This window comes from Theobroma cacao, chromosome 4, assembly GCF_053813885.1.
Source record: "Theobroma cacao isolate CCN51 chromosome 4, ASM5381388v1, whole genome shotgun sequence".
NCBI lineage: Eukaryota > Viridiplantae > Streptophyta > Magnoliopsida > Malvales > Malvaceae > Theobroma > Theobroma cacao.
The window spans coordinates 37,891,365-37,918,361 of NC_142642.1; the positions used below are offsets into that span (position 1 = coordinate 37,891,365).

At 32.1% G+C, this 26,997-nt stretch overlaps 2 protein-coding genes across 6 annotated transcripts; one reads left to right on the forward strand and one right to left on the reverse strand.

Annotated features, from left to right (window-relative positions):
- Window positions 1–1,083: 1,083 nt before the first annotated feature.
- Window positions 1,084–10,136, reverse strand: LOC18603146 (TRAF-like superfamily protein). Its single transcript, XM_018119750.2, has 13 exons — window positions 9,751–10,136; window positions 8,878–9,100; window positions 7,280–7,391; window positions 6,953–7,041; window positions 6,787–6,855; window positions 6,584–6,713; window positions 5,951–6,109; window positions 5,219–5,567; window positions 4,714–4,826; window positions 3,799–3,943; window positions 3,069–3,544; window positions 2,782–2,986; window positions 1,084–2,655 (listed from the first exon to the last, which is right to left on the reverse strand). The coding sequence occupies exons 2-13, from the start codon at window positions 9,053–9,055 to the stop codon at window positions 1,282–1,284; spliced, it is 3,399 nt and encodes a 1,132-aa protein (XP_017975239.2). The 5' UTR covers window positions 9,056–9,100; window positions 9,751–10,136; the 3' UTR covers window positions 1,084–1,281.
- A 5,409-nt stretch (window positions 10,137–15,545) lies between these two features.
- On the forward strand, window positions 15,546–26,791 carry LOC18603148 (uncharacterized). 5 transcript variants are annotated; one of them, XM_088806034.1, is made up of 10 exons: window positions 15,546–15,646; window positions 15,749–16,087; window positions 18,601–18,717; window positions 22,037–22,106; window positions 22,282–22,526; window positions 23,067–23,183; window positions 23,641–23,692; window positions 24,379–24,971; window positions 25,334–25,399; window positions 25,609–26,687. In XM_088806034.1, exons 3-8 carry the CDS (start codon window positions 18,625–18,627, stop codon window positions 24,954–24,956), a joined length of 1,155 nt encoding a protein of 384 aa, XP_088662160.1. In that variant the 5' UTR covers window positions 15,546–15,646; window positions 15,749–16,087; window positions 18,601–18,624; the 3' UTR covers window positions 24,957–24,971; window positions 25,334–25,399; window positions 25,609–26,687. The 5 variants fall into 5 exon arrangements, with proteins under 5 accessions (XP_088662160.1, XP_088662161.1, XP_088662159.1 ...); XM_088806035.1 differs by lacking the exon at window positions 15,546–15,646 and having other exon boundaries at window positions 15,659–16,087; window positions 25,609–25,817; window positions 25,960–26,791; XM_088806033.1 differs by lacking the exon at window positions 15,546–15,646 and having other exon boundaries at window positions 15,659–16,087.
- Window positions 26,792–26,997: the final 206 nt, after the last annotated feature.

A 26,997-nucleotide genomic window follows, 5' to 3' on the forward strand; every position in this document is an offset into this window, starting at 1 on the left:
TGCTTTTCCTTCAATGGACAGTCTACTTCACCAGTTCCGGCGGGAATGTTGGTGCAAGAGGATCCCTGTGATGGAGGGACGGGACCCTTTTGAAGAGACTGCAAGCCTAGTCCTTTACTCCCCAGTTTGGTTTCTTGATGCAAGAGCCTACTAGCACTCGATGCATGGACTTGCAAAAGGAGGAGAAGAACAAGAGCTACCAAAGCAATGTTGAGAAGCCTCATGATTTTTTTTTTTCTTGGTATCACAAAAGCCAAACTATGAAGGAATTCATGCAGGAGTAGGGGTACTTATACTAGTTATAGCTATGAGGTAAAAGAAATTGTTTTCAAATTTATTTGCTGAAAGGTTTTGACTGTTGACTATTTGGTTTATTTTCTTATCAAAATTGTTCAAAAAAAAAAAACAAAGAGGGATTGAATGGGGGATTGGAGAGGAGGCTGCTTGGACTTGAATCCCAAGGTTTTTGTTTTTCTACATCCATATCTGATTACTTATGGGATTGATAGGCGTCTCGATCGGCCATTTTCTTTCGGTCCACGGTTTTTATTGTTCTTGGGATAGGAAGTTTCATGGTACTGCAGATGCTTGGAAGTTCAACCTTGAACGTTTGCAGTTGAAACTAGAAAATGACTGGGTCTGAATCTTCCCACGAGCAGTGGAATGTGGTTTTCTTCAACATTAAGATTAAATATTTTATTTCTCTTTCAATTGGCAAATTATGACAGGTGAGCTGAGATCACTTGTTCGTGCACTTGTAGATTTAATCTTTCAATATTTTGTATAAACAAAATACAAGATTAAATATTTTGTATTTTATTTCTCTTTCAACATTAGGATTTATTGTAATAAACAAACATATCACTGAAAGATTCCAAAGAAAATGATTCAACTATTCCAAATCCCAATTCTGTTCCTTAATTTAATCTTATCTAGGGATACTTTGATTATTATCGCCTTCGGGTGACTCCGACACAGCCATTTTCTGGGCAGATAGTACACCTGACAATACTTTGTCAAATAATTTAACATGATGATGCCAGGCAGCAACGTGAAGCAGTAACAAGAAAACATGAAAGGAGATAAACCAAAGCCTCATTTCTAATAAAACTAAAAATGCTGAATGCAAAGAAGGCAATATCACTCTTTACAAAATGTTTTCCTTATGAAACGATTACAAACTCACTCCAAATCTAAGACCCAACAGATTTCCCCAGATACATTATTACGGATAAGCAACCATCTAATTTGTGGGCAAAATTCAGTCATCGGTTACCTTTTTCAGTGTCCATTGGAAGGCCGGAATACCGTATAGCCATTGACGCCACATGCTAGATTGGAATAGTCTGGGCTGTAATATGGGTAACTGTCTCCCTCTGCATTCCTCATGCCAAGTAAAGACAGATCGGAAGAGGCCATTGGCCACTGGGTTGGGACCAATCCATCAATTTGTCCATTGGCATACGTTAGGGGGCTAGCTTGCGGAATAAATTCCCTCAGTGTATCAAAATGGTTGCCTGAGGAGCTACTGTAACCCCGTTGGAATCCATCATCTTGGTAACTCCGTGCTCGCTCAAACCTGCAAGAGCCACTCGATGATCCCATCTCACCCGACATGCCAAAATTGGATGGAAAAGAAAAATGCCGGTTTAATAAATGTGACCCATTGCCAAGAGACTGGAAGCCTGTTCCTGCCCTCCCAACATTGTGTTCCTCATCAAGCAAGTCATTGATGATATCAAGGTGTGGAAACTCATCTGCCAAGACACCTTGTGTCTGAAGTCCAGATGTACAGGCTGGAAACTCAGTCGAGAAGTGTTCCCGATATCCATTATGCACTGGCTTGTACAAGTCAAGATTTTGGATGTCGCTAAGCAATGAAGAAGGATCAGAGTGCATATTTCTGCTGCCATCCCTTTGAGAACTCTCCATCCACTGAGGTGCATTTGGCAAGGTATCTCTAGCTACCATGCCATATGGAAAGCCTGATTGGACAGAATTTGGCTCTATCCTCTCAGAGCTCTGGGGCATATACACTGGAGCAGATACCAAGGCAGGTGGTTGTGAGTATGCTGGTGATGGGTTGACACCTGAGTTAGGGGAGTTAGGATGAGTAAAACCAGCTGAACTAGACGCAACATGGTTACCCATTATAGCATTTCTGTAAGATTGAGGAACATAGCTAGTAGCTGGTGATGGGTCAGGACCTAGACGACCAGCTGCACTAACTGAACGAGCAAGAAAAGGAGTTGTTTGAACCATAGAAACAACAGGAGCAGTTGGCCTAGGACCAGGAATTAGAGGAGCACTGGAGGGCCTTGACATCACAGGCAATTGTGGGGTCATAGGTTTTTCCATTGGTTTTGGAGTTGCAGCCTTCTGAGTCTCAGATTTAGATATACCGGTCATTTGGAATGAAGTACTTGAAGATGCAGGTTGATCGCTCTGTTGCAGGCTGTTTGAAGATGCCTTCCTACCTGGCATAGAATCTACACTGCCAGCACTCCTGTACTCTGACCTAAACTGGGCAGTAGGTGGCAGATTTTTGGGAGGGCTTCTTGGAGAGCACGGTATAGCAGCCGTCTTCTCTTTAGGTCTTTCTAAATCAACTGCATCTTGAGTGCTCGGTTTCTTTTGCAGCAAAACAACTTCTTCCTATTACATTGAAAAGATAAATGTCAATTATATAGTCCATCAAGCTGGGAAAGGCAGTACAATTGTAAAGTCAGAAAAAACTTTAAGAGCTTAATGAGATGGAAGAGAAATAAATAAATACGCCACCTTCTTAACAGCATCCGGCTCAACCCACTTTGTCTGATCTGGTAAGGAGGAAACGGCAGCCTCAGACTCAGATTCACCAGCCTTGCTACTTTCAGAAACATCATTATGGTCCCCTGCATCTATTGCAGGAAAAGAAGGCCGATTATCAATCTCGGTGGTCCAACTACTGCCATCACTTGATGTTTTACTTCGCTGGTAATTTCCTCTACAAGTTTGAAGAGCCAAAGGAGATAAATACCTTGTCTTATCATCTAAAAGCATGAAAAGAAGCCTAAGCAATACTTTACCTGCTAGGTGATTTTTGATTTTGGTTGTTTGAAAATGAGTTCCCTTTATAGGGCCCATTCATTACCACTGACGGTACTGAATCCGTCGAACATGTTGATGAACTATCATCCATTATAGATAGGCTCCTTTTATCAGCTATTCCATTTTGTACACATGATAGTCCACTTATTCCACTGCTACTAGCTTCTGCGGGAGGATGAATTTCAGATGTATCTGTATCCCAATTAACAGGACTAGCATCTCTGTCTTCTGAGTCAGGCTGAAGAACTTCAGTGGCACCATCAACTGAGTCAGAAACATCGGAAACATCACCCAGAACATCAGACTTTTCAGGCACTGGTTGCACCTCGACCATCATAGACACTTCCTTTTCATCACCAGGGTGGTCTTCTTGGTGCTTATCCTGTGCTGCCACACTCGCCTTCTCCTCCCTCCCTTTATCTTTGCTTTTCCTATTATTCCGTTTTTGCTTAGCCTGCAGTATGTGAGCAGGGGAAGATAAAACTTTACAAACTCAATCTCCACACTCTTAATTAATTCAAAATGGAAGTAAAACAAATATACTTCAAATTGCCTCCAAAAGTAAATTGAATAATCACCAGAAAGATAGATTTGAGAAACTGTAAAACCTTATTTTATCTCATTGTGTTGTGCTCAGGTGGTCCAAGAAGAGTGTTCATTCTGATATCTGCTAATATTCTACCATGCTAATAAAAAAAAGGACTATACCTGTTTTTTCTTTGATTTTTTCTCCTTTACAGATGCTCCTCGTTTAGCCTTCTCGCTTTCAGCCAGCCAAGCAGCTTCTTCACGGATGAGTTCTTCTTGCCTCTTCAAAGCAACAGCTTCCTGGTAGGCAACTTCTATTTTATTGCTGTATGTAAGCAAAAAACTTAGGTCATCTATGGGTACAAATAAGGAAGTATCATCCCATTAATATCCTGCTGAGATTGCTGAATAGAAGTTTGAAACACCAGTGATAAGAATCCAATCTTCTCACCAAGCTGACCAAAAAGGTCATATAAAGGAATCCAAAAAAATGACTAACTGCATCACTACCTGATTTTGAGCATATAAACCATCAGAATATAAGACAATACCCTATGTGCTAGAGAACTATTTTAGCTGGAAAGTTTACTAAGATACTGCCCTCTCCCACTAAGAAAGAAGACATTGCAGGCTAGTCTGCAAGAATTCCGGATAGTGTTATCATGATGACCAATCACATCATGCAGATATAGGGATGCCCTGTGTATCAGAATGCACAATTCCAAGTCCCAATGAAAAATATACAATAACTTGATTTTGTAAAAAAGCTACATGCTAAACTGGATTTTGAAGCAAGAGCAGATAAAAAATAGTTGAATCCATAATGCATTTTTAGTCAGCACTAAGAAAATTCTAAGCACAATTTCAGTAACTCCTCAAAATAAGTTCAACCCAAACAACAGGTCTTGATATCACAAGCTTGAATTATATTATCAAAAAAAAAAATCATCTAAAATTTGCAAATCAAAAACAAAAGAAAATATTTACCATCCATTTCTTTCTTTTAAACTGCCGTCCTACAGACAAATGTTGAGATACATTCAAAAAAATCAACAAGCTATTACCAGTTGACTGCAAAGTCAACAAATATGATACCTGAAAATATGTGCGAGAACAAATATTTCCACTGTCCTGCGACCCAATTCAGTAAGACGCCTTTCATCACGCTCAATTGAATCCTTGTTGAAATCCTCTCCGGAATTCCCATCCTACATTAAACAGAAAGGCTTGCTAAGCAAGGAAAAAACTGAAATACCATTTTCATACTCAAAAAACAAAAACAAATTCATGTACAAGGAAAAAGCTTTGTTCATTGTTGCTGCAAGAAACAAAAATAAATATGCCAAGCTAGAGGCTTGAGTTAATTTTCCCAAGCAGGTATGTGATAACACCATTAGCTTCCAGAGAAGAAAAAGCACTCTATTCTTATAGACACCAAGGCAGGACTTGTGTATGAAAGAGATGTAAAGAAATTCCACTAAATATGTTTTCATCAATCTACAAAATTTAAAAATGGAACTTTACAAATTACCGTATACTTGCTTAAACCCATGTAATGCTCTTACTCATTATATCCTATCATCAATATTGAATAACTTACCTTTGTTCGGTTTTGAGGACCTTTCTCATCTTTCGGAGGTAATGGTTCCAAAGCAGCCCTTTCTAGAAGTAGTAGCACATCATCCACTAACACAAACATATCTTTTTCCACACGAACAATCGGAGCTGGCATTTCTTCAGCATCCAATAATTTTAGCTTTGCTTTCTTGCCCTTACTCTGGCCTTCTAGAGCCTTCAACCCACTATAAAGTGAATCCATTACCAAAGTAGATGTCACTTCCTTCTCTATAAAAAAGTGCTTCACAACTACTTTCAAAATCACATCTGCTTTCTCCCTGGACATTCGGCGCCTAGCATTTTGGTCAATTCCCAGCCAGAAAGCACAGAAGCTGCAACAATTGCAAACAATTAGTTGGAGAAAAAAGTTCACAAAAACAATGGTAATGACTAGATGAGAAACAAAATCACCAAATATATGCCACCCAAAACATGAATAAGATCACAAAAATAGAAAAATCACTTAGTCAAAAATAATAGCAGCCACCGTCATACATAATGCCAAGAGAAGAAGGAATTTGATTGTATATGAACAAAGATGAAACTTAAGCAGAACATCTGGCAATCGTAATAGGAACCACAGAAACCAAATCACAGAAAAACATTCAAATAATTCATATCTTTCAAATACAGATGTTGCAAAGAGTTAAAACTGATTTTCAATGTTCTATGTGAGTAATATGTCAATAAAAGTACTGAGTATAAAATCGTTTACCTTGACCACCTAGCTTTGTCCTCTATCAACCTCCCTAGCTTGCCTCGTCTCTCATCCAGAAAACGGCGACAAATTTGCTCTACATTTGTCAAATAGACCCTAACAAGTTCTCTCCTATACTGACAATCAAGGCAACGAAAAGGGCGATCTGCTTTCTCCCTACAAATCCGAAACAAAATATTTAATTTGCCCATCAAGATGGGAAAAAGTAAAAACTAAAACAGATTTACACAAATTAAGTAACACAACACATCAATTTGGCTGTAACCTACCAAGGCCATAATTTCAAAATGAGGAAACAACTCCATGCAAGGAATCTTACTAAACTATAATGACCTCATCATTAAGCCAACTTCGTCATCAAAGATATAATACAAAGGCAGAGTGAAACAATTATCAGTCAACAGTTTCACCCTGAGGATTATATTTGCTGAAAACAGAGTTTACAACCAAAAAGAACAACATTCAAAGTGTACATTTAATGCTACAACTCATATAGACACAAAAAGGAAATTGGAAGGACTTGCCTAGCTACAGAGGCTATGTAATAAAGATCAGTAAGAAAGGCAGTTGACTAAACATTGAATGAAACCCCAATGGCAGAGGTATGCTTATCAATAAATTACTGATTACCTGATGACTTGAACTTGAGCTTTTATGATTAGCGTGTCAGATTCTATAAATCCATCATAAACTTTTGAGAGTTCCATAAACTTTTTCCACCCCCAGTCATGCTCTTTCTTACAGAACCGATGTAAAGTATCTGCAAGGGCAGCATGTTACTCATAGTTCGTGATCTCTGTCAGCAAGAATAAAGTAAATTTGAGCCAGCCAACCTGAATATTTTGATTTCTTTTGATCTTTATTCACAACAGCTATCGTAAACTGTGCAAAATGACTCCAACCTGCTCAGAATAGAGCAAGGAACCATATAATTTCAACAACAGAAATACAAGATTGATGAGAATGAACCCAAAGTGGAATTTACTGATAATATCAAACCTGGAAGAAGTTTGTCATGATTATTAACACAGAGAAACAAGGAGAGATGATTGCAAACATCACATCCTTGTGGATAAATTAAGATGTACCTGTCAACCATGGAAAAAGGCACAAATCAAAACTAAGGAATTTACCCTGCTAAAAAGCCATATGTTTCTTTATGACCAATAATATAAGGTTTAAAAGATTTATCTGTGGGTGTAAACGCAAATATATTCCAAATATAATTTCAAAATAATATGAAAGAAGAGGAATTCCAGCATAACAATTATGAATTTGGCAAAGCAAAGTACAAACTTCACAGCCAATAATATTTAAGTCCCATACCACTTGTAGCCACCAACTTCAAATGCATTACTGCGAAGTTCTCTTTTGTTAATCTGTGAAAATTTCTCTATCTTCCATGTATACTTTCCATATAATTCAGAAGGTTTTGGCCCTATAAAGAAGTAAACTCAGTTTAAGAAGAAGTTTTGATAATAAAAAAAGGGAACAACACAAACAAATTCCAAACACTATATGCTTAAAATGTTAATATCAAAAAAGTACTGGTTGAGAAAACTTCTTGGTAAGTATTCCCTAGCCCAGCTTAATCTGTACTTTCAGTACACTCAGATAGTTCAGAGCAAGTATCACGTATTAGCAAGCTAGCCTATTCAACTCTCATGTCATATATTTCTTCCATGGCATTATGCATCAGGAGGAAACAGTTTCCAGTCGCTAAGACTTTGTAGAACACCAGATGACATTAAAAAAAAATCTAAAGTAAATAACTACTTATAGAACTACAGATGACTAGTGTTGTCAAGGGTGCAAGGCACACTCTAGGCACTAGAAACCTTAAATTGCCTGAGGTGCAGTGTGCAAAAAAGGTGCTCGCCTGAGTGAAGTTAGGAGCAATATGTGTGTGTGCGCGCACGCGAGCGTGTGTAAATAAGCTTAAGACATATAATTTTGATAAAAAACTCTAAAGAATGATCTATTTTTTATCCTACAAAACATGCAAAATTTCCTTTTTCTTTTTTTGGCCAGTATGCATGATATCTTTATGGTCCCAAGTTCGATGTTGAATACTCAAACTTTGATAAGTAGAGTGTTTGATACTGTCCCTTTTTTTACTATTAGAGGTACAGCTAATTGAAAAATTAAAATGAAAGAGAACATCAATCAGGCTTTTTGGTGCCTATCACCTAAGGGAAAAGCACACCTAGGCACCAAGCGTGTGCCTGATCAACTGAACCTCACCCGAAAGGGTCTGAGGAACTTTTGTAGTCTGGCACCATGCCTTAGCAGCTACGCGCACACCTCTACAACACTGTATATAATATTTAAAAGAACCAATAAATCTAACGTAAATAATTCCTGAGCCCTCAAAACCCAATTGCTTGACTAGATATCATGAGTCTTCAAGTTCTATGTGTCCGCAGACAAAGCTTTCCAAACAAATCCCTCCTTTTCATCCAATTAGTCAACTTGCAACGGATGGGAACTGGAGATGAAGGAAACAGGATAGTTAAAGAAAATATTTTCTTAATCTAACTTTTAAGAGGTGAATGTGTAATGAGAACCAGATATTAGTACTTCGCCACCATACATCAATAAGGTAGAGCTTCAAAAGCATAACTTCACAAGAAGACAACAATAAACAAGTCAAGACCATCTATGCTAAAATTAATCTCAGGACAACAGTGGCTCCATTTATACCAGCTTCAACAACCAAATCCACCAATTACAACTACGATTATAAATAATTTCTAAACATTAGAGAACCCCTCTGTCGCATTATACTGGATTTAATATGTAAAGGATTCAACCTAGAGCTTCAATAGACCTTATAACGCTTGAGAAATAACAGACAGCATACAAACAAATATCAAAAGAATAAAAAGCAATCAACCGAACATAAAAGGGATCCAAAAGCATACCACCATCATCATCGTCATCAGTGTCCCAATAAGGGGGTGAGGTTGAAGGTGTTCCATTTTCCACCTGCTCAGAAGACCGCCATTCTGCCAATGCTTCCCCTAATTGGCAACGTTGCCCACTCGAAATCCCCTCCACAGACCTTCCCACTCCAGACTCCTCACTTGCAACCCCAGCCATTTTCCCACTTCAAAACTCCTCGCCGCACTCCTTGAGCTCCACTTGCTACAAAATATTAAATCCAGATAAGAAACCACTCAAAATTAACTCCTAAACCGAGGTTCAAAATTGTAGAATACCCTCTATTAAATTGTTTTTCACCCGAAGTATCCAAAACCCAAAATTAAAACTGCAATTACATCAAAATTTCCACGGCCTTTAAGTATTACTATTACCCAAAAACCAGCTGATACATACACGACTTTTAGGTTCATATGCTATTGATACCCAATTTTTCGGAAAGTCAAAAAATTAACATAAAAACCATATTAAAATTAAAAAAATCTATCATTAATTAATTAGACAAATTCATCGACTACAATCAGTCAAAACCAAAAGCCACCAATAAAATACCAAAATCAATAAAACCCTAATCAAAAACTCTTAACAAAATCAATAATCTAGCAGAAAAATAAACCAAACGGAACCTTATAAACAACCCATGAGACCCAAATTAAAAAAAAAAATCATCTGATTAAAACCCAATTGCACGAACCACAAGCCCAATTAAACTCCTAAATAAACAACAAAGATCTCCGGATTGAAAACCCCCATACCCCGATCAAAATCAAACCCTAAAAAAGACAAAAACCCAATAAATAAATAAAATAAAACGATTCTGACGACATCGTATAGATCGAATGGTGAAAACGAACCTGGAATGTAAGAGTCAATACAGTTTTTCTTATTTTTTTGGGTTCAAATGGGGTTATGGCAGCACTCTTTGAGATTCTAGAGAGAGAAAGAACGAGAGACCAAAGAGCAAAAAAGGGGAGCAGCTCAAGAGAGAGAGAGAGAGAGAAAGAAAGAAAGAGCAAACAAAGAGAGAAGAGAACCCAGAAAAAAAAAAATTATTTATGATAGTAAACTCTTAAATTTTAATTCAATTTCCGATTATTTACTATTTTTTTCCCTTTTTTTAAAAAAAAAAATGGTGTGTCCGTGAGGAGGAGGAGGAGGAGGAGGGAGGAGGAGATATGAAAAAAACAACGCACACAAAAGGGTCGTTTCGCTTGCTTGCTCCAACCCTTAATCAATTAATCATTTTTAATTTAACAAAGAATACAATTGCGTGGGCTGAGAAACAAAAAATAAGTATTTGAGGGGCAAAGAGAGAAAATAAAATAAAGAAACGGGGTTTTATATATTTTAGGGTCGGTGACAAATGCTGCAGAGCCGAAACAAAGTTACAAAGGGATGGCTGCCCCTATGCCTTGACTCGTTTTGGGTGCCTTAAAACTTGTTGATTGGCTAAACACTTTGTGGGGTCCACTTTCCTCTTTCTTTTTTTATTTTCATTTTTACTCTTTTTTCCCCTTTTTATTTAGTGTTCCTCTCTTTTTTTTTTTCTTTATTATATGGGATTTTTCCCTGCTTTCTTTGGTCTTACTAATTTAGGGTTCGGTTCGGGGGAGGTGGAAGCCGCAAAAGGGGTTTTGGGCTTCTTTCGTGTGTGGGCTTTTTATTTGTTTTGTGGTTGAGTTGTGTTTGGGTCAGTCACGATTGTTTGATTGTCTTTTTTTTTTTTTTTTTTTTGTTTAGTTTAGGATTAATTAAAGGCTTAGAAGTTTGGAACTTGGAATTTGCCAATTAGGTCACCCTTAGGTGGATGGGAAGATTGTGTTAGGTCATGCACTCTTGCTGCTTGTGTCAGCTTATTAGCTTGTGTGATTTCATTTTCTTTCTTTTTGATACATATACTTGATTTTTTACTTTAATGTTTTACCGATGTACACTTATAATTCATTATAGACAAAAATTAATCATGATGATCAAATTGATCAAATAAATATAATTAATCAAAATGTCATCTAATAATGAGGTTTGATTTCATAATGAAATAGCCATTGTCAAGTTTACTAGACTTCTTTTTCTCATGTCTAGCTTTTATTCTAATTGTGATTTCTTTGATTTCAAGTCCGATGACATTAAGGGCATGAATGACCAATTCTTCCTCACTTATTGAAGAATTAACAAGTGCAAGCTCATTTGTACTGCTTTTGAGTTGTTGAAAATATTTTGAGGGTCTTTAGGTTTGGTAAGCTTCTCATTGAGGTTCATTATCCTTGATCTTGATTTATTTGCATTTAGTTTTATGATTTTGTTTCATGCATCGTATGTTGTTTCATTAAAAGCAAAGAAAAAGGGTCAACTCTTTTCGTTATAAAAAAAAAAAAAACTAATGTAAAAGTATTTTTTTTAAATATTGAGAAATGAGATTTAACCCTATTCTTTAAATAAGAAATTATATACCAATTAATGAATCAAACGTTCGAATGCCATGCAAAAGCAATTGATCATGTATGCTTCTTGTGATTAAAGGCTAGATTTGACACCATTATGGGTGGATTGGTGCCTTTTAAAAGTATTATTATATGTGAACATGGTAAAGTTCCATCAACCTAACATATTAAATTATATCAAACTAATAAGGATTTGAATGTGTTCTTAATATGAAAAATTTGAAAGATGTGAGTTTAATGCAAATGTAAGTTAATACGTTAATGGTGATGAAAAGTTGTTGTTGTTGTTGTTGATTTGAATAAAAAATGGTTGGATAAGGATTTATAGGCAAGTTAATGACACTCAAAATTTGAAGAGAGTTATTGCAATGTTCATAAAAAGCTTTCAAGTTATATATATTCTATAAAGATTTTGATAATATAGTGATTAAGAATGAAGAATGGCTTACATGTAGCATTATATTGCAACCTATTTATAATACATGAGTTTGGATACATTTTAATACATGAGATCAATATTTAATTTAGTTATTTAATCTAATTAGGTTGAAGATAAAAACTTTCTTAATTTGTCTAGAATTGACAACTTATTTATTGTCTTTAATAATAACATGTGATTGTTACTTGTTAGGGAAGAAAAGAAAAAACAAGAAAAAAAAAGAATGTAAGAGCATAATTTATTTACTTAAATATTTAATGAGTTTAGATAATGAATGTTCACATGCATTGAATAAAAATAGTTAAATTATTATTTTTAAAAAAGTTTATTTAATATATTATTCTCATAATTTTTTAAATGCAGTATATCTTAATTGTAATTTTCCCTATAAATATTGCCTTAATAGTTTCAGCAAACATTTATTAACACTTCTCAATTTATAAATTATACATTGTTAAAAAAGAAAATTCAAAATTAAATTATAAATATTTTAAATACACGATTTTGTATAATTTATAAATAAATATTCAATTTAAAATAAAATAATAAATGTAATTACAAAAACAACTTTCCTCGCACTTCATCGTTAATTATGAATTTTTAAATAATAATATAATTTTATTTTAACTTTTTAGATAAAATATAAATTTATTATTCTCACATCTCTTTAAATAAATATTTTAAATCATATAAATTATTTATTATTTTAATTATCATTTTGAATTAAATTTATTACTCATAAAGATGTCAACGGGTAGAGTATTCGTTAATTTCGAGGTACCAAAACCCTAACCGTATAAAAAAATTAACTACTATAACTCTATTAACTATCTGAATAATTTTAAAAATTACTACTCTAACCCTAACCCTATTTCATTTTTACTAAATATTAAAAAATTATTAAAATTTTCTTCATAAGTACCAAATTACTTAAACTCATATATATATTTATCTACGTATTTTATAAAATTAATTACTAATTAAATTAATAAAAATAAAAGTAATAAAAATTAAATTTAAATAATAAAAAATAAAGATCTTAAACCATAAACTTAAATAACTAAAAATAAATATCCATACAACGATATAAACTTGAATAACTATATATAAATATCCAAATAATAACATAAACTTAAATAACTAAACACAAAGATCCAAACAAAAAACATAAACTTAAATAACCAAAATTATAATTTTTATAATGTTAACACAAAATAAAAAATAAAAATATTTATATTTAAAGTATATATACTGAAAGTATTATAGTGTATATACAAAATAGTAATTATATTCTTTATAAATGAACCAAATGTATATAAAGTATAAATATTAAAAGACATTACAATTTAATTAATAATAATTTTATTAATTAATTTAATTAATTATATGAATTTGTCTTTAGTTACATGAAATTTAAAAAAAAAATAGTTAAGTTTCAAAACTATGATAATCTCACAACTTCTTTTTAGATAATTAAGTTTATATATTATAAATTTATATAAGCAAAAGGATATATATTATTTGATAATTAATTTATGTAATAGTAATTATATTCTTTATAAATTAATATAATATATAATATAAAGTGTATGTGTTAAAAGATATTATAAGTTATATACTATAAAGAGTATATATATATATATTACAATTAATAATTTTATAAGTTATAATTTTTATAATGTTAACATAAAATAAAAAATAAATATATTATATTTAAAGTATATATACACTAAAAGTATTAGTATATGTATAATATAATAATTATATTTCTTACAAATGAACTCAATATATATAATGTATATATATTTAAGAACATTCCAAGTTAATTAATAATCATAGTTTAATGAATTAATTTAATTAATTATATGAGTTTGTCTTTAATTACGTAAAATTAAAAAAATAATTAGATTTTAAAACTATTCTAAACTCAAAGACTTTCTTTAAGTATATATATTATAAGTTATAATTTTTTTAATCTTAACACAAAATAAATAGTAAATATATTTATATTAAAAATATATATAATAGTAATTATATTTATTTGTAATATGATATGATATTCATATTATTTGAATATAATTAATAATCTAATAATTTGTTTATTTATATATACTAATGTCATCACATTAATAATTTGACTAATTATATTTTTAATATATTTATCAATATTTAACAAAAAAAATTATTTGTTAAAATGGTACAAGTTTTTGGTGTTTTATTTCCTTACTTGAGCTCGAATCACATCAACAATAAAGTGAATTAATTTTATTCAATTATTTAAATAGGTATTATAATCAGATTCAAGTCTAGTATCTGCGAAACCCGAATATAAAATAATCGAATTCGGATAACAGGTCTCCAAAGAGTTACACTCAAACCCTTTAGGTCGAGTATATGTGAAACTTGAATATACAGTAATCGAATTCGGATAACGGGTTTCTAAATAGTTATACTTGAACCAAATTCGGATAGTAATCACTATTTAAACTCGTATCGAACCCATTTATTGAGTATCTTAATTCAATATAATCGGATTGAGTAACTGTTGATATACCTAATTACTCAACTTTAATAACATGTTTGGTTGGATGAATGGTTAAACCATTTTCCCTATTTCATAAAGAACATATATTCTTTTATTTGGTTCTTACATGATTCAAGGAATAGCTATTCATCTTGAATGACTATTCCTCAAAATAAGTTAAAACTAAGGAATAGCTAATACCAACACCTCCCATGGTATTAACTATTCATTAGGTAAGGAATAACCTCAAAAAATTATAAAGATTAAAATGTTTTTTATAAGTTTAAAAAATTACATATTATATATTATAAAAAATAATATTTGAATTTTAAAAATTAATTAAAATTATTAATATTTGAATCATAATAATGTTTAAATTATAAATAAAATATTAATATTTTAAACTATTAATGATTAAATTATATATAAAATATTAATATTTAAATTATCAATTATTAATATTATTATAAAAAAGTTTAAATGATCAATTATATATTATGAAAAATAACATTTTAATTTTAAAAATTAATTAAAATTATTTATATTTTAATTATAATAAATAAAATATTAATATTCTCAAATGTTAATGATTAAATTATAAACAAAATATTAATATTTAAATGATTAATTATTAACATTATTATGAAAAGAAAAAAGTTTAAATTTGTAATAATATATTATAAATATATATTTTAAAATTAACAATTGATTAAAAGTATTAATATTTTAATCATAATATCATTTAAATTATAAATAAAATATTAATATTTAACTGATCAATTATTAAGATTTCAAATTAATTATAAATTATTAATAATTTAAAATAAAATAAAATAAAAATAAACAATCATAATAATATTTAAATTATTAATTAAATATTAATATTTAAAAATATTAATTATTAAATTATAATTAATTATTAATATTTTAATTAAATTTTAAATTATTAATATTAAAAAATATAATAAAAATAAATAATTAAATAAATAATAAAAAATATTTTTATCTTTTTATTTCTTATTTTTTTAATTATTATTATCAACTAAACATTACTATAAGTTATAATAATTATTTATATTTTATTTCAATTATCACACTAAATAAAGTAATAATTATTTTATTTTATTTTTATATAATAATTATTTTATTTTTATCTATTCCATTAATCAATTAATTTAAATAATTTTAATTTTATAATTTAATTAAAAATTAAAAAATATATTTTATGGATGCTTTTGTAGCAAGCAAACTCTCACAAAAAAAATTTAGACTCATACCTCGTTGCAACCGCTAAAGCAGCCGGCTTTTTCGTAAAAAAATTAAATATAAGGGCTGGATTCTTTGAGGTAGATGAAACCCTTCACTGTTTTTCTGCTTCACAATCTCTACATTCAGTTTCTTAATCTGCGTTTGGATGATAGCTTTTCCATTTTTTTTTTCTTTGGAAGGAAAAGTCACAATCTTTGGCTGGAATTGACGGCGCCGGAATAAAAAAGGGGAAAAAGAAACTAGAAAAGAGGCTTTTCATTCCAAAACAAGCAAAGGTTATTCTCAAGAACTCTGAAAACGCCTCCGGTCCATCTTTTCAACGGCTTCAATTTACTCCTCAGCTCCCAGAGGGACGGATTCAGCCAGCTCGCGGTACATCATTGCAGAAATATTGAAGAAGTCCCAGATCTGAATCGCAAAACTCGAAACGCCATTTTGCTTTTTACGGAAAGCCTAGAATTTGGTGTTCTCCAATCGGTTGATTGAAGAGGCTAGCGAAACATCAAGATGTTATAAAGGTAGGTTTTCATTTACTTTTCTCTCTCTTCTCCTTGCCTCCCCTTCTTTTCGTTTCCATTTTTTTTTTTAAAACTCTAATAATCAAAGAGTCAAGAGGAAGGAATTGTTTGTTATCTTTTATTTACCCTCTCTTGATATTATTATAATTATTATTAATATTTAATTTTAAAATTTTACATTTAAAAATGTCTAAAATCTTGTATCACAAAATACTTTTAAAAATTTCTTATTACTTTGAAATTTTTATCCAATAAATCTCAATTTGAGAGTAGATAAAATGTATATTTCTTATTACTTTGCTTGGAGGTGTAAATAAATTATTATTATTATTTTATATATAAAAAATAAAAATTTTAAATTTTATAATTAAGTTTAATTTAATAAAGATATCAAAAATTTGAAATTTTATATGTTTTTATAAAATTTAAAAACTTTATATATAATATACAAATATAGAATAATAATTGGTTGATCTTAGATGAATTAGATTTTTTTAGACTAGAATAGTTAAGTGAAGTTTCCCATTTGGGATCTTTGGGTAAGAGGATCAATATTTTTTTGAGCGAAATGCGACAAAAGGAAGGAAAATTCATGGACCAATCTCATCATCTTCATCTCGTAGGAACTATGAGATCACCCCAAGAATGTCATAAGTATTCAGGGGTTGTGGACTGGCCATAGAACTCTGTTTAATAAGTGGAATGTATTAGCTGTCTATTCTCAGGTTGGAAGCAAGGATCGAAGATGAAAAAAGATGTCACAGTCTTAGCGAAGTGTTTTGAATCCCACATCTTATAAAATACATGATCTCAACAGGAAGCCATAAATCCAACATTGACATTAAAGAAAAACTCCCAACAGGGAGTTAAAAGAGGATGTTATGGTTCTATTGATGAGTCATGAATTCCTCATAGGCTATATTCATACCACTTTCAACTTGTGAGGCATATTTTGTGGGACAAAATTGTGAAACTAACGAGTTAAAGTAGACAATATCTTGCAGAGGAAAATAAAATCCTCAAATTTATTTTTTTGTTTCTGATTGATAAAAAAAAAGATAAGAACTAGTAATAAAGGCAAATATATGAAAATTTTTCATACTTTTCCTTAAAAGAAGTGAGAAGGAAGGCAAAATTTTGAATCTAATGTTGCTAGTAAGATTCTTACATTTGGCCATTTCCTTTCTCATAGAATTTGTGGATTTATTGACACATTGATAAAGCACCAAAATGTGTAATCAACAAAGAGTACATGAGTCTTCACTAGTGTACTTTAACGCTTAGAGCTTGAGATTTGAACTTGAAAATTTTAAATTTGAATTTTGATACCGAAGGGTGATAGGTGGAGAATGGAGACAATGGATGAGATTAGTAAAGTGTAGACAATTGTCATCATTGATGGGGTGAATTGCGTGTAAATTGGGTTGCTTGAGACTAGCATAGGATGGGGTACTTGTGGGACACAAGATATAAGAAGGCGAGGGGGGAGAATGCTAATGGTAGCAAGGAAAGAAGTTTAGTCTACCTAATGGAAGGTGGAGTCTTCTTGGTTGTTTTTTTGCAATGCTTGGATGAGGTTTAGAAAGAAGAGGTTATTGTCGTTGTTTATAAGGAAAGTTGAGTGCAAATGGGTTTCTTGAAACTTAGCACCAAGATGAGTTACTTGTAGGACACAAGATACAAGAAGGTGAGGGAGAATGTTAATAGTAGCAGGTAAAGTAGTGGTTCAATTGATTTAATGGATGGTAGTAAGCAAAGGATTGGTTGAGTCAACTTAATGGATGGCAACGAGGAAAGGAGTGGTTGAGTCCACTTAATGGATTGTAGAGCCTTCACGGTTGATTTTTGAAATGCTGAAAGATTTCTTTGAGTTTGTGGGATACAAGTATCCATAGTGGTTGGCGCTTATGTTGAGTTGTTAAAAAATATAGTTTTAAGGGTAGCTTGTTTAGTTTATCTTTGAGAGAACATTTTTCTTTGTCTTTAAGCAAGTTGAGAAATTATTATTCTCCTTTTGTCTTCATTTAGATATTTTTTCACAAATTTTTCACAAATCAAGGAAAGCCATATGACTATTTCATAGTAGATATAAATGGTAACTTATTCATGAATCAACACTTTTCTTACCTTTCATTCAATCCCTTTTGAAAAGGTTGAATAAATTGATTTCAAGGGAGAGAAATGGTTTTCCCTTTTCCTTTCCTTCTTATCCACGAGAAAAACTTTTCTTTCCCCTCCATTCCTCTAGTTTAAATGTCTAATAAGGTGTTTTTATACACCTTAATTTTATATTAGACACTAATTTGAAAGAATTAGAAAATGTAAAGTCTTTGACCTAATTTAAAAGAGCAACATCAATCTTTTGCTATTGATTATTGTTCCAAATGGTCTCAAATTTAGAGACTATTCTTAATATGGAATATTTTAATCACTTTGTTGTATTAACTCAAAAAGTTCTATTTTGTACCTTAATGTTGAAGTTGCTTCTAATGTTGGAAGTATTTTCATTGTAGCTCTATTCTCATTAATGTGCTATAATGGATCCTCGTAATCTTCCATTTGAAGTTGGGCAACAGGTTGAGACAAGATCTTTTTTGGCTGGTTATCGTGGTGCATGGTTTAGATGCAAGGTATATTTGTGTGCAATACAAACATTGTGGTTTTTATTGTTATATGCAGAATTGCATGTTGGTTTTAAGGAAAATGGCTTAAAAACATTAAATTTTAAATTAAGATGTGTCAGATCGAGTTAAGAAGGAACAATATTGCCATGTCAAATCTTAAATCCTTTCAATTTCTTAAAATTTTGCTACATCTAATTCATTAAATCCTCTTTTAATTAACAATTTTAAATTTATCTCATCCTAGTCTTTCTTTAGGTCATTTATTTTTGAATTTAAACTTATTTGTCTTTTAAGGTCCTATTGAAAAATGAAGTGAAATGACTTAGAATTTAGTATGAAGTGATCTCTTTAAAATTCATGGTGATTTGCTGCTAGTGATTAGATTGTTATGTTTGGTAGAAACTTGATGAGCATGCATGGTGGTGTTAGATCGTCAAAATGTCCAGTTTATATTGTCTAATTTTTTTTATAGCATGGTGTTTGAAAAAGCCCTTGACTTATTCAAAAATATTCTAATAAGTGTTTATTTTTCTATTGTACTTAACTAGGTTCTTATATTTTTATTTTAAATCAAATAAGCTTTTATAATTAATGATTAATTAATTGTAATTTGTTAAAATGTTACTTGTCATTTTATGCTCGTGATATTTATGTGGATAGTGAAAAATATCACATGGTCATGTTGTCATGTCACATCAGTAAGCTACGTCATTTTTTATTATAAATATTAATATCATGTCAGTGTCATATGACATAAAATGATAAATAGTATTTTGATTAAATCTATCATCAATTATAATGACTTATTTGACTTAAAATAAAGATATAAGTGTTTATTTGATTCAAAATAAAAGTACAAGGATTTGATTGAATCTAATAAAAGAATAAAAATTTATTTGAATTTTTTTGAATAGTTTAGAGTATTTTAAAATTTTATGTTTTTACTTTTTTAGTATCTTTTAACATTTTTGACTAATAGTTACTAGTGCAAAATTTCATTGAAACTTGAAGGAAAGTTATAGGGCATGCATGAAGAAGCTTTGAATGCGTGCATAAAGGAAAAGTTGGGGGTTTTAGCTATGATGGACAAAGTGAAGAAATATATTTAAGGTGGTTTGGACACATATAGAAGAGAACTACAAATGCACTATGAAGAGATGTGATTTAATAGAAGATATCTGTTTCAAAAGAAAGAGAGCAAGATAGATGAAGATATCTATTTCAACAAAGCTCTTATCTTTTTTATCGTACCAATTGAGGCTTAAAGTGTTACTTTTATTTAAGTAAGTCCTTATTTGGCATGAAAACTATTAAATTTGGTATTTTTGCTATGTCAATGTCTAAGTGGGCATTATCTTTGCCAAATCCATATCTAATAGCAAAATATGAAATTTTATATTGAGTTGGCGCTAACGTGGTGTGTAACATTGGCTTACACAACATGTAACATCAACTTACATGGCACGTTTCATTAGTGTCTATAAATCCCTTTTTTGCCATCTATATGCCATGTAGATGCTGATGTGGTAGAGATAACAACTTATAGATGCTAATGTGGCAAAGATGTTGACTAGCTCAATTTTCAAATGCATTAATGGTTTATATTTGATATACTATCCTTATATAGTATTTATATACTATCACTTAATCATAGAATGCACCTCATAAATGTATAAAGTTCAAAAGATCAAAAGTTCAAAAGTCCTTCGAAATAAATATTTTTAAAATGAATATTTATTTTTGAGGATTTACAATTTCTAAATTTATTTATTAATGAGGTGGCAACATTTGGTTAACTGATAATGTATGGAATTAATATATTAGCAATGCATCAAATATAAATCCATACATTAAAGGATTTGATTTTCTTTAACATGTGTTATGCATTGGTGGAACTAGAAAAACTCAAAGTTTGATATTTGAATTAGGTAAGATTTTTAAGGTGAAGTATTTTTAAGGGCAAGCAAAAGGACCATAAATGTAAAGAAGTTGCAAAAGCATTGTGGTTATTTCAATGACAATGAAAGTAGGGTGAACCTTGACCAAGTCCATATTTTGTTGGGAGAGGTAGAAAATTTTGTACGAATAATAATGATGCTAGCTAGAATGTAGTTAAATTTTTTATTGGCCAAAATGAAGGTTGTTTTGGGTAGATTTCTAGCATCTCAAGTGTTTTAAGTGCTTGGTTTTGGCTCTATCACATTTGAATTTAGTTGTAGGGCTTAGTATTTTGTGTTTACTCGAGGAAGAAATATTTTGTTTGGCAGCCCACATTTGATATTTAGGGTGATCAGGAATGTGATGAAACTATATTGATTGATAAAGTGCTAGAAATTAGAGTTCAACAAGTGATCAATGTTGTCTGCTTGGATAATGATTAATGATGGAGGCTTAGTACTTTTTAGACAAGGTGTATGATTATTTAAAAAGTTTATAATCTCATCTTCATACTTAATACTCGTTTGGTAGTAAAATGTGTTGTCAAGTTTGAGTATCAAGGATCAATCAAATGTGGCACTATCAAGTGCTTGTCCTCTTTGGGCTAATCCATATTTCACTTCAAAATTAAGTTTCTTGTTTAATTTAAGTGAGACAAATTTTTTTCATGAGTTATGTCACATATTCCACATTTTTCTTTTTTGTTTTGACCTATACTTCTCTTCCGTGTGTTTTCTTTCTAATATTTTTTCTATTATTTATCCAAGTCTGGGTTACTTGTATAAGTTCTTGTGTACATAGTCATATTTAGTATGTTTTTGTTTAGTTTTTAATGTGAAACTCACATTTGATTAAAATATGTGGTAAACATGCTTAGAATTGATCATTAAATAGAGAGGGAAAGACTCATCGGGAGAAAAAGGGGTGATATAGATTTTGGCCATCAAATTTTTTCGAATTGTTACTTTTGAACTCCAATCTTAATTAAATAGGAGAGATATGCAAAAAGTCATATAAAAAATATTTTGAACTCCAATCTAATTGTTTTCACTCTCTCTCTCCCTACATATATATATATATATATATATTTGTAAATTGTAATATCTCTATAAGAGGTCCTTGGATTTGCTTCCTGTTTGTACAGATCTTTCCTTCTTTCTCTTTGATAAGAACTGTAGCCTTGTGGAATACAATAAAGGAATCTCCTTTTAGAAACTGTGTTGTATGCCATCTTTTCATGTATAGTTTCAGAAATAACATTGTTGTGGAGTCAATTAAGATTGTATTTCTTGTTTACACTTGAAAGGTTGCTTCTTTTTGGGTCATTCCTTGTTAATTTTGAGTCATTCAATAAGGCCCCTTAACTGTCTTATGTGTTTTCCATCAGATTAAGGAATTTAGTCGGAGGAACAAGGAACTGTATCAGGCCTTGGAATATATTGATTATCCAGATGAAAGTAAGTTGTCTCTCTATCTGGCTAGGCTATTGTTAGATTTAAAATGTGTTTCAGATATAAGCATTATAAAATGACAATTTGGTAGAGATGGCCTTATTGAATGAGAAATTAATATTTGTATTGCTGTTTATTGAGAGAAATTTTAGTGTTTTAATTAATCTATTCTCTTTTACAGAAATACGCTGGACAAAGTTATATCAAAAGGGTAGTACTTCAAAGTATGGGAAGCGAACACTGATGGTGCGCCCTTCCTATCCTTCTGTTTATTGTGAAAGTCAAATGCCTGATATGAATACCATCTCAGAGGTGGTTGTCATTGTCAATGATGTCTGGAAGGTGGGTGATTTGGTAGATTGGTGGACTGATAATTGCTTTTGGTCTGGAAGGATAACTGAAAAATTGGGGGAAGAGAAGGTTAAGGTGACATCTTTTGGCCTATGCGTTGATGCTTCTAGTAGTTTGGATTTTTGAATATGGCTTTTTTCTTGCATTTCATTTTGATTGTCGTGAAAGGGCTTTTGCATTTTCTCCATGTAATTGTAAACTCATATTATATTAACTATGCAACAATTATGGTTGTATTTCCTTCTATAAGATATTTCAATGCCCACGTATCGCTTCTATCCTATTTGGTAGTCACACCTCTCCTTATTTCTCAAGTTCAAACATCCTCTCAGGTTGGGATAGGTGGTTTAAGTCTCTAGTCAACAATTTTCTAGTATGGAATATCAATTTTTTACGTGAATTAGTTTGTATTGTTTTTGAGAAAATAATGCAATTTTATATGGTTCCCATCTAGCTATAGTATGTTAGCATCTAGCTGTAGGATAAACAGTTTACTTAGTATGTTACCCTCTTTTTCAATTTGAACTTTAAACATTTTTCTCGATGAGAATTACTTATTATGGTTGTTTTTGTTCTAATGTTTTTGCTTTTATCTTTTGCTACTTGTTTGCATAGATTGAGTTGCCACCTCCTCCTGTGGGTGAAGGGTCTTCATATGAGGTTTTTTGCAAGGACTTACGCCCATCATTGGATTGGTCTGTGGATGAGGGCTGGAAGTTGCTTATTCCCAAGGTAGCTGCCTCATGCTCTTGCTCTCCCTTGCAGTTTTATCTGATCTAATTGTGGTTTTTTTTCTGTCTTTGTATTTGTATTTTTTTTTTCAACCCCAATGTCCATTGATGTGAGAAGGCATAACAACTTGTTTGGAAACAACATGAAAACTGAGTTTAATGTAATAGAGAAAGATGAAAACAGAGTTAGAGAGCTTGGGCACATGTATAGATTTGTATGGAACTCTCACCTATTTTGTCTGCGTAGTTTAACCCATGACCTTCAGTATTCTTTCTGTGAAGTTTCTTTAATTTTGACAAATAATTGCTCTTAGTATTTGGAATTTAAAAAGCAGTTCTTTGGTGCAAAATATGCTTGTCATCTGTGAACATCCTTTATCCTTTGAGGTTTGAGCATGGAGGTGTTTCTTGTTCTCTCAAATGCTTATTTATTTTCTCAAATTTCATTGTTGTTATAGGAGAGGAAATATCATCTTTGTTGTTCTCGGATAGTCAAGCCTCTTAATCAAGGTAAGAATGCTTCTAAACGTTCTTTTCGATGCTCAGGGTTTTGACTTTTGATACTGTGTATGCATAGAAAGAATTGTGTGTTTTCCTTTTTATTTATCTGTTTTAAACTTTTGGCTAGTCACATTTTGAGTAAGCTTATCCCAACTAGGTCAGAACATGTTGTAGCTGTTAACTGGCAGTTTCTGTCTGTCAGGGGGTAGTTAGGAAACCTAAATCCAGGTCAATGAGGTGTAGGAAACCTGTGTTACTTTAAATTTCAATGGTCTTCTTTGTGGAACTTCTTAAGGCATTGCCTAGATGAAGGATTTCACTGTTTCTTGTACTTTAGCTGTTTCGTAATAAACCTATATGAATCGGTGCATATTTGCATTTTGTAGCATGATTTTGGTATTTGTTCTCTTTGATGTTTCACATTTGATCTCTTGTTGGTTTTTTGGTCCAAGTTGGTTGTTTAAGTATGTTACTTTTACATAAAAAGCTTCCAGTTTTCTTGCTTGGCTGTAGTGCACTCATAACAAGCTAAGTGTAGAAGTTGTTCTTTGTGGCTGTTAACACACTAGCCTCATCTCTTAATTTTGTTTGATCACCCTTTCCCATCATCCTATGGCTCATCAATGTGATAGTGTTTTAATACTGTCTTTCAACTTTATCTTTGATGTTCTTCTGCAATCTTTCTTATTGCTTAGGTAGTTACTTGTTTAGCAAGGTGACTAACCTGACATGGGAAGTGATGGTTGCAGGGGGTTCCTCGAACCTGATAGATTACACTGTCACTGAGGGGAAAAAGGATGTTCAACCAACAGCTGGAGCAACAATTGAGCATGAGGGTTATTTATCTTCTCATATTTCAACTGGTCCTTTACCTCTTTCAGACAAACCAGAGCACTTGGCGGTGAAATCTTTGATTGAAAAACAGTCAAAGATAGGCCTCAATATAATGGATCATGGCCCTAGAAAAATCAGTTCCTCAGATAGTGTTTCAAGTTTACATGTTCAAGATGCCTCAGCACAAATGCCTGGCAATGCAGTTCAAATGGACAAATATGATGACAGTGGATCTTCAAAGGAGATGAAAATTGATAAAAGCATTTGCTTAAATTCAAAATCCTCTGATACAATAGAAGCTGCAATTTTGGATTTGGAGGAATTTATTTGTCGGATTAAATGGCTGAGGCGTATCATAGAATTTGGGACACCATTATCGGATGGTGTGAGGCCTTCTTGGAAGTTTGTAGAACACCTTGCATTATCTAAGCCAAAATGAGTGCTTCTGCTGAAGGTTAGTTTGCATGATTAGTTACTATTGCTTATAGAAAGGCTTAGATTAGATTAAGATGGTTTAAAACTAGACCTTGTGCATTGCATCTGCAACTTTAGTGATGAAATCAGTGTAGCAAGGCTTATGCAGAAATTTTTTTTTTTTGATTCAACATATACTTAAATAAGTACCACGTAGTTATATCGGTAAAAATTTCCGGTTTGTCTTGTGTGTTTCCCAAGCAGGCTCCATTCATGAGATTACACGATTGAGTATGGTGATGCATATTAAAGTAAAAAGAGTGGCTAGGCATGTAATTTTTCCATTTTGTAGTGAATTGCAAATATGAATTTCATCAATAACAAAATTATTTTGCTGGTCAGGGATATAATCACAGCTTGGGCCCTGTCTTGCCTGCGTAATCCTACCTATGTTGGTTGCCATATAGAGTAAGCTTTGTTTTGCCATTTCGCTTTTATGTAAATTATTATTTAAATTGTATTTGAAAGAGTTAGCTCTACAGGTATCACTCCACATTTCCAGCAGATAGTATTCATCTGCTATCATTTTTCTTACCTTATGAAGATGCTCTTTCCTTCTCTCATCTGCATTCTTAGAAGTTCTCAGCCTTTTATATACTTTTTCGTTTTTCTTGCAGAGATTGGTGTAGGCAGTAGCATTCATATCAGAAGGGGCTAACTGCATTGGTTTTTTGCTGACAAAAATTTCGTACCTTAGACGTCTCACATTTTGCTCTAAAGTTTTTGCCAAGTTCTATTTTTTGTTAATCCTCTCTCCATCCTGACATCTGTCGGTCGATAGAATTGTAAATACTGGGTTTTGACTACTAGGTACCCAGCAAAGAAGGTGAGTTTTACCTTCATAGATGCCTAATAAGAAAAGGGTACCTTTTGCAATGTTGATAGTTGGTGATCGTCATGCATGGAAAGTCTGAAGTTTTAGCTTAAGATATTTTCTGTAATAATATTGTTTGCGTCTGCATAAGCAGCTGGGAAAGATGGTCATCCTCATGGGACAAGCATCTGCACTTGGCATGTCTCACAGCAAAGCCATACAAGGACCGGCGTAGCGCGACAGTTGTCATGTTAAGCAAACAGAAAAGAAAATGCAGTCTTCAATCTGTAGGAATTGGGTGGAGATGGCAGAAGCAATGGCACATCGACTCTCACTACCTAATAAAGAGTTCAGTAGGTATGTTTGGAGGGTTTCAAATTACCAAGGCGTAATACCCAGCAGCAAGAATACCATCTGGCTTTATGATAGGGCAGGAGTTGCGGTTCTGCCATGCCTAAGCAACATTTAATTATCCAACACGAAAATTTGTTTATTAGTTTATTGATGGAGACTTTCCAGGTTGTTTAAAGGGTTTCGGCAATGATTGAAAAAGAAACAGAAAAAGACATACAAGAAACATGGAAGAGATTTAATCAATCAACTCCAAAGACGCTTAAGTTACTCCCCAAAATGACAAGCTTCAAGGATTGAGAAATGGGTTCATTGTTTGACTCTCAAATCTTTGGTTAGGAGAGTGTGCCATGGTTACTCAACCTATACTCTTCTCTCTCGACACTGTCGACGATGACAGCTTGATGAACAATTTTATTCCTTAATTATTTTTTTGGGTTTTAGCAGTCGGAGGCAAAGCTCGATGATGTTTCGGGGCTGCCTTTTTGTGATAATTGATATGCTTTAATAATGTGTTTTCGGTATTCACAATGTGGCGTGACTGATAGATTATGACCACTTTGATAGGGAAAAGATAGTATAGTTTATTACTATATTTCTAGTCAATCAAGACAGCCTAATCTTTTTTTTAATAATTGCTAATAGCCATCTGATTACTTTGCTTATTTACTTCTCTTAAACTTCGTCCAATATTATCCATATGCACAAAACAAAAATAATAATAATAAAGTTTAGGTGCAAGAGCAATAATTGATTGGCAATGTTAGAGCATAGAACCTTTAAATGGATTTGTGTGGCTCAAATACAACCGTAATCAGAATACTTCCCATCACACACGTTG

Coding starts and splice junctions, on each gene's coding strand:
- LOC18603146 (XM_018119750.2), bottom strand. CDS start 9,055: ATGGCTGGGGTTGCAAGTGAGGAGTCTGGAGTGGGAAGGTCTGTGGAG. Junction 7,042..7,279: donor GAAGTTGGTGGCTACAAGTG/GTATGGGACTTA, acceptor CATGGTTGACAG/GTACATCTTAATTTATCCAC. Junction 2,656..2,781: donor AGCCGGATGCTGTTAAGAAG/GTGGCGTATTTA, acceptor TCAATGTAATAG/GAAGAAGTTGTTTTGCTGCA.
- LOC18603148 (XM_088806034.1), top strand. CDS start 18,625: ATGGATCCTCGTAATCTTCCATTTGAAGTTGGGCAACAGGTTGAGACA. Junction 22,107..22,281: donor TATTGATTATCCAGATGAAA/GTAAGTTGTCTC, acceptor TCTCTTTTACAG/AAATACGCTGGACAAAGTTA. Junction 23,184..23,640: donor GGAAGTTGCTTATTCCCAAG/GTAGCTGCCTCA, acceptor TTGTTGTTATAG/GAGAGGAAATATCATCTTTG.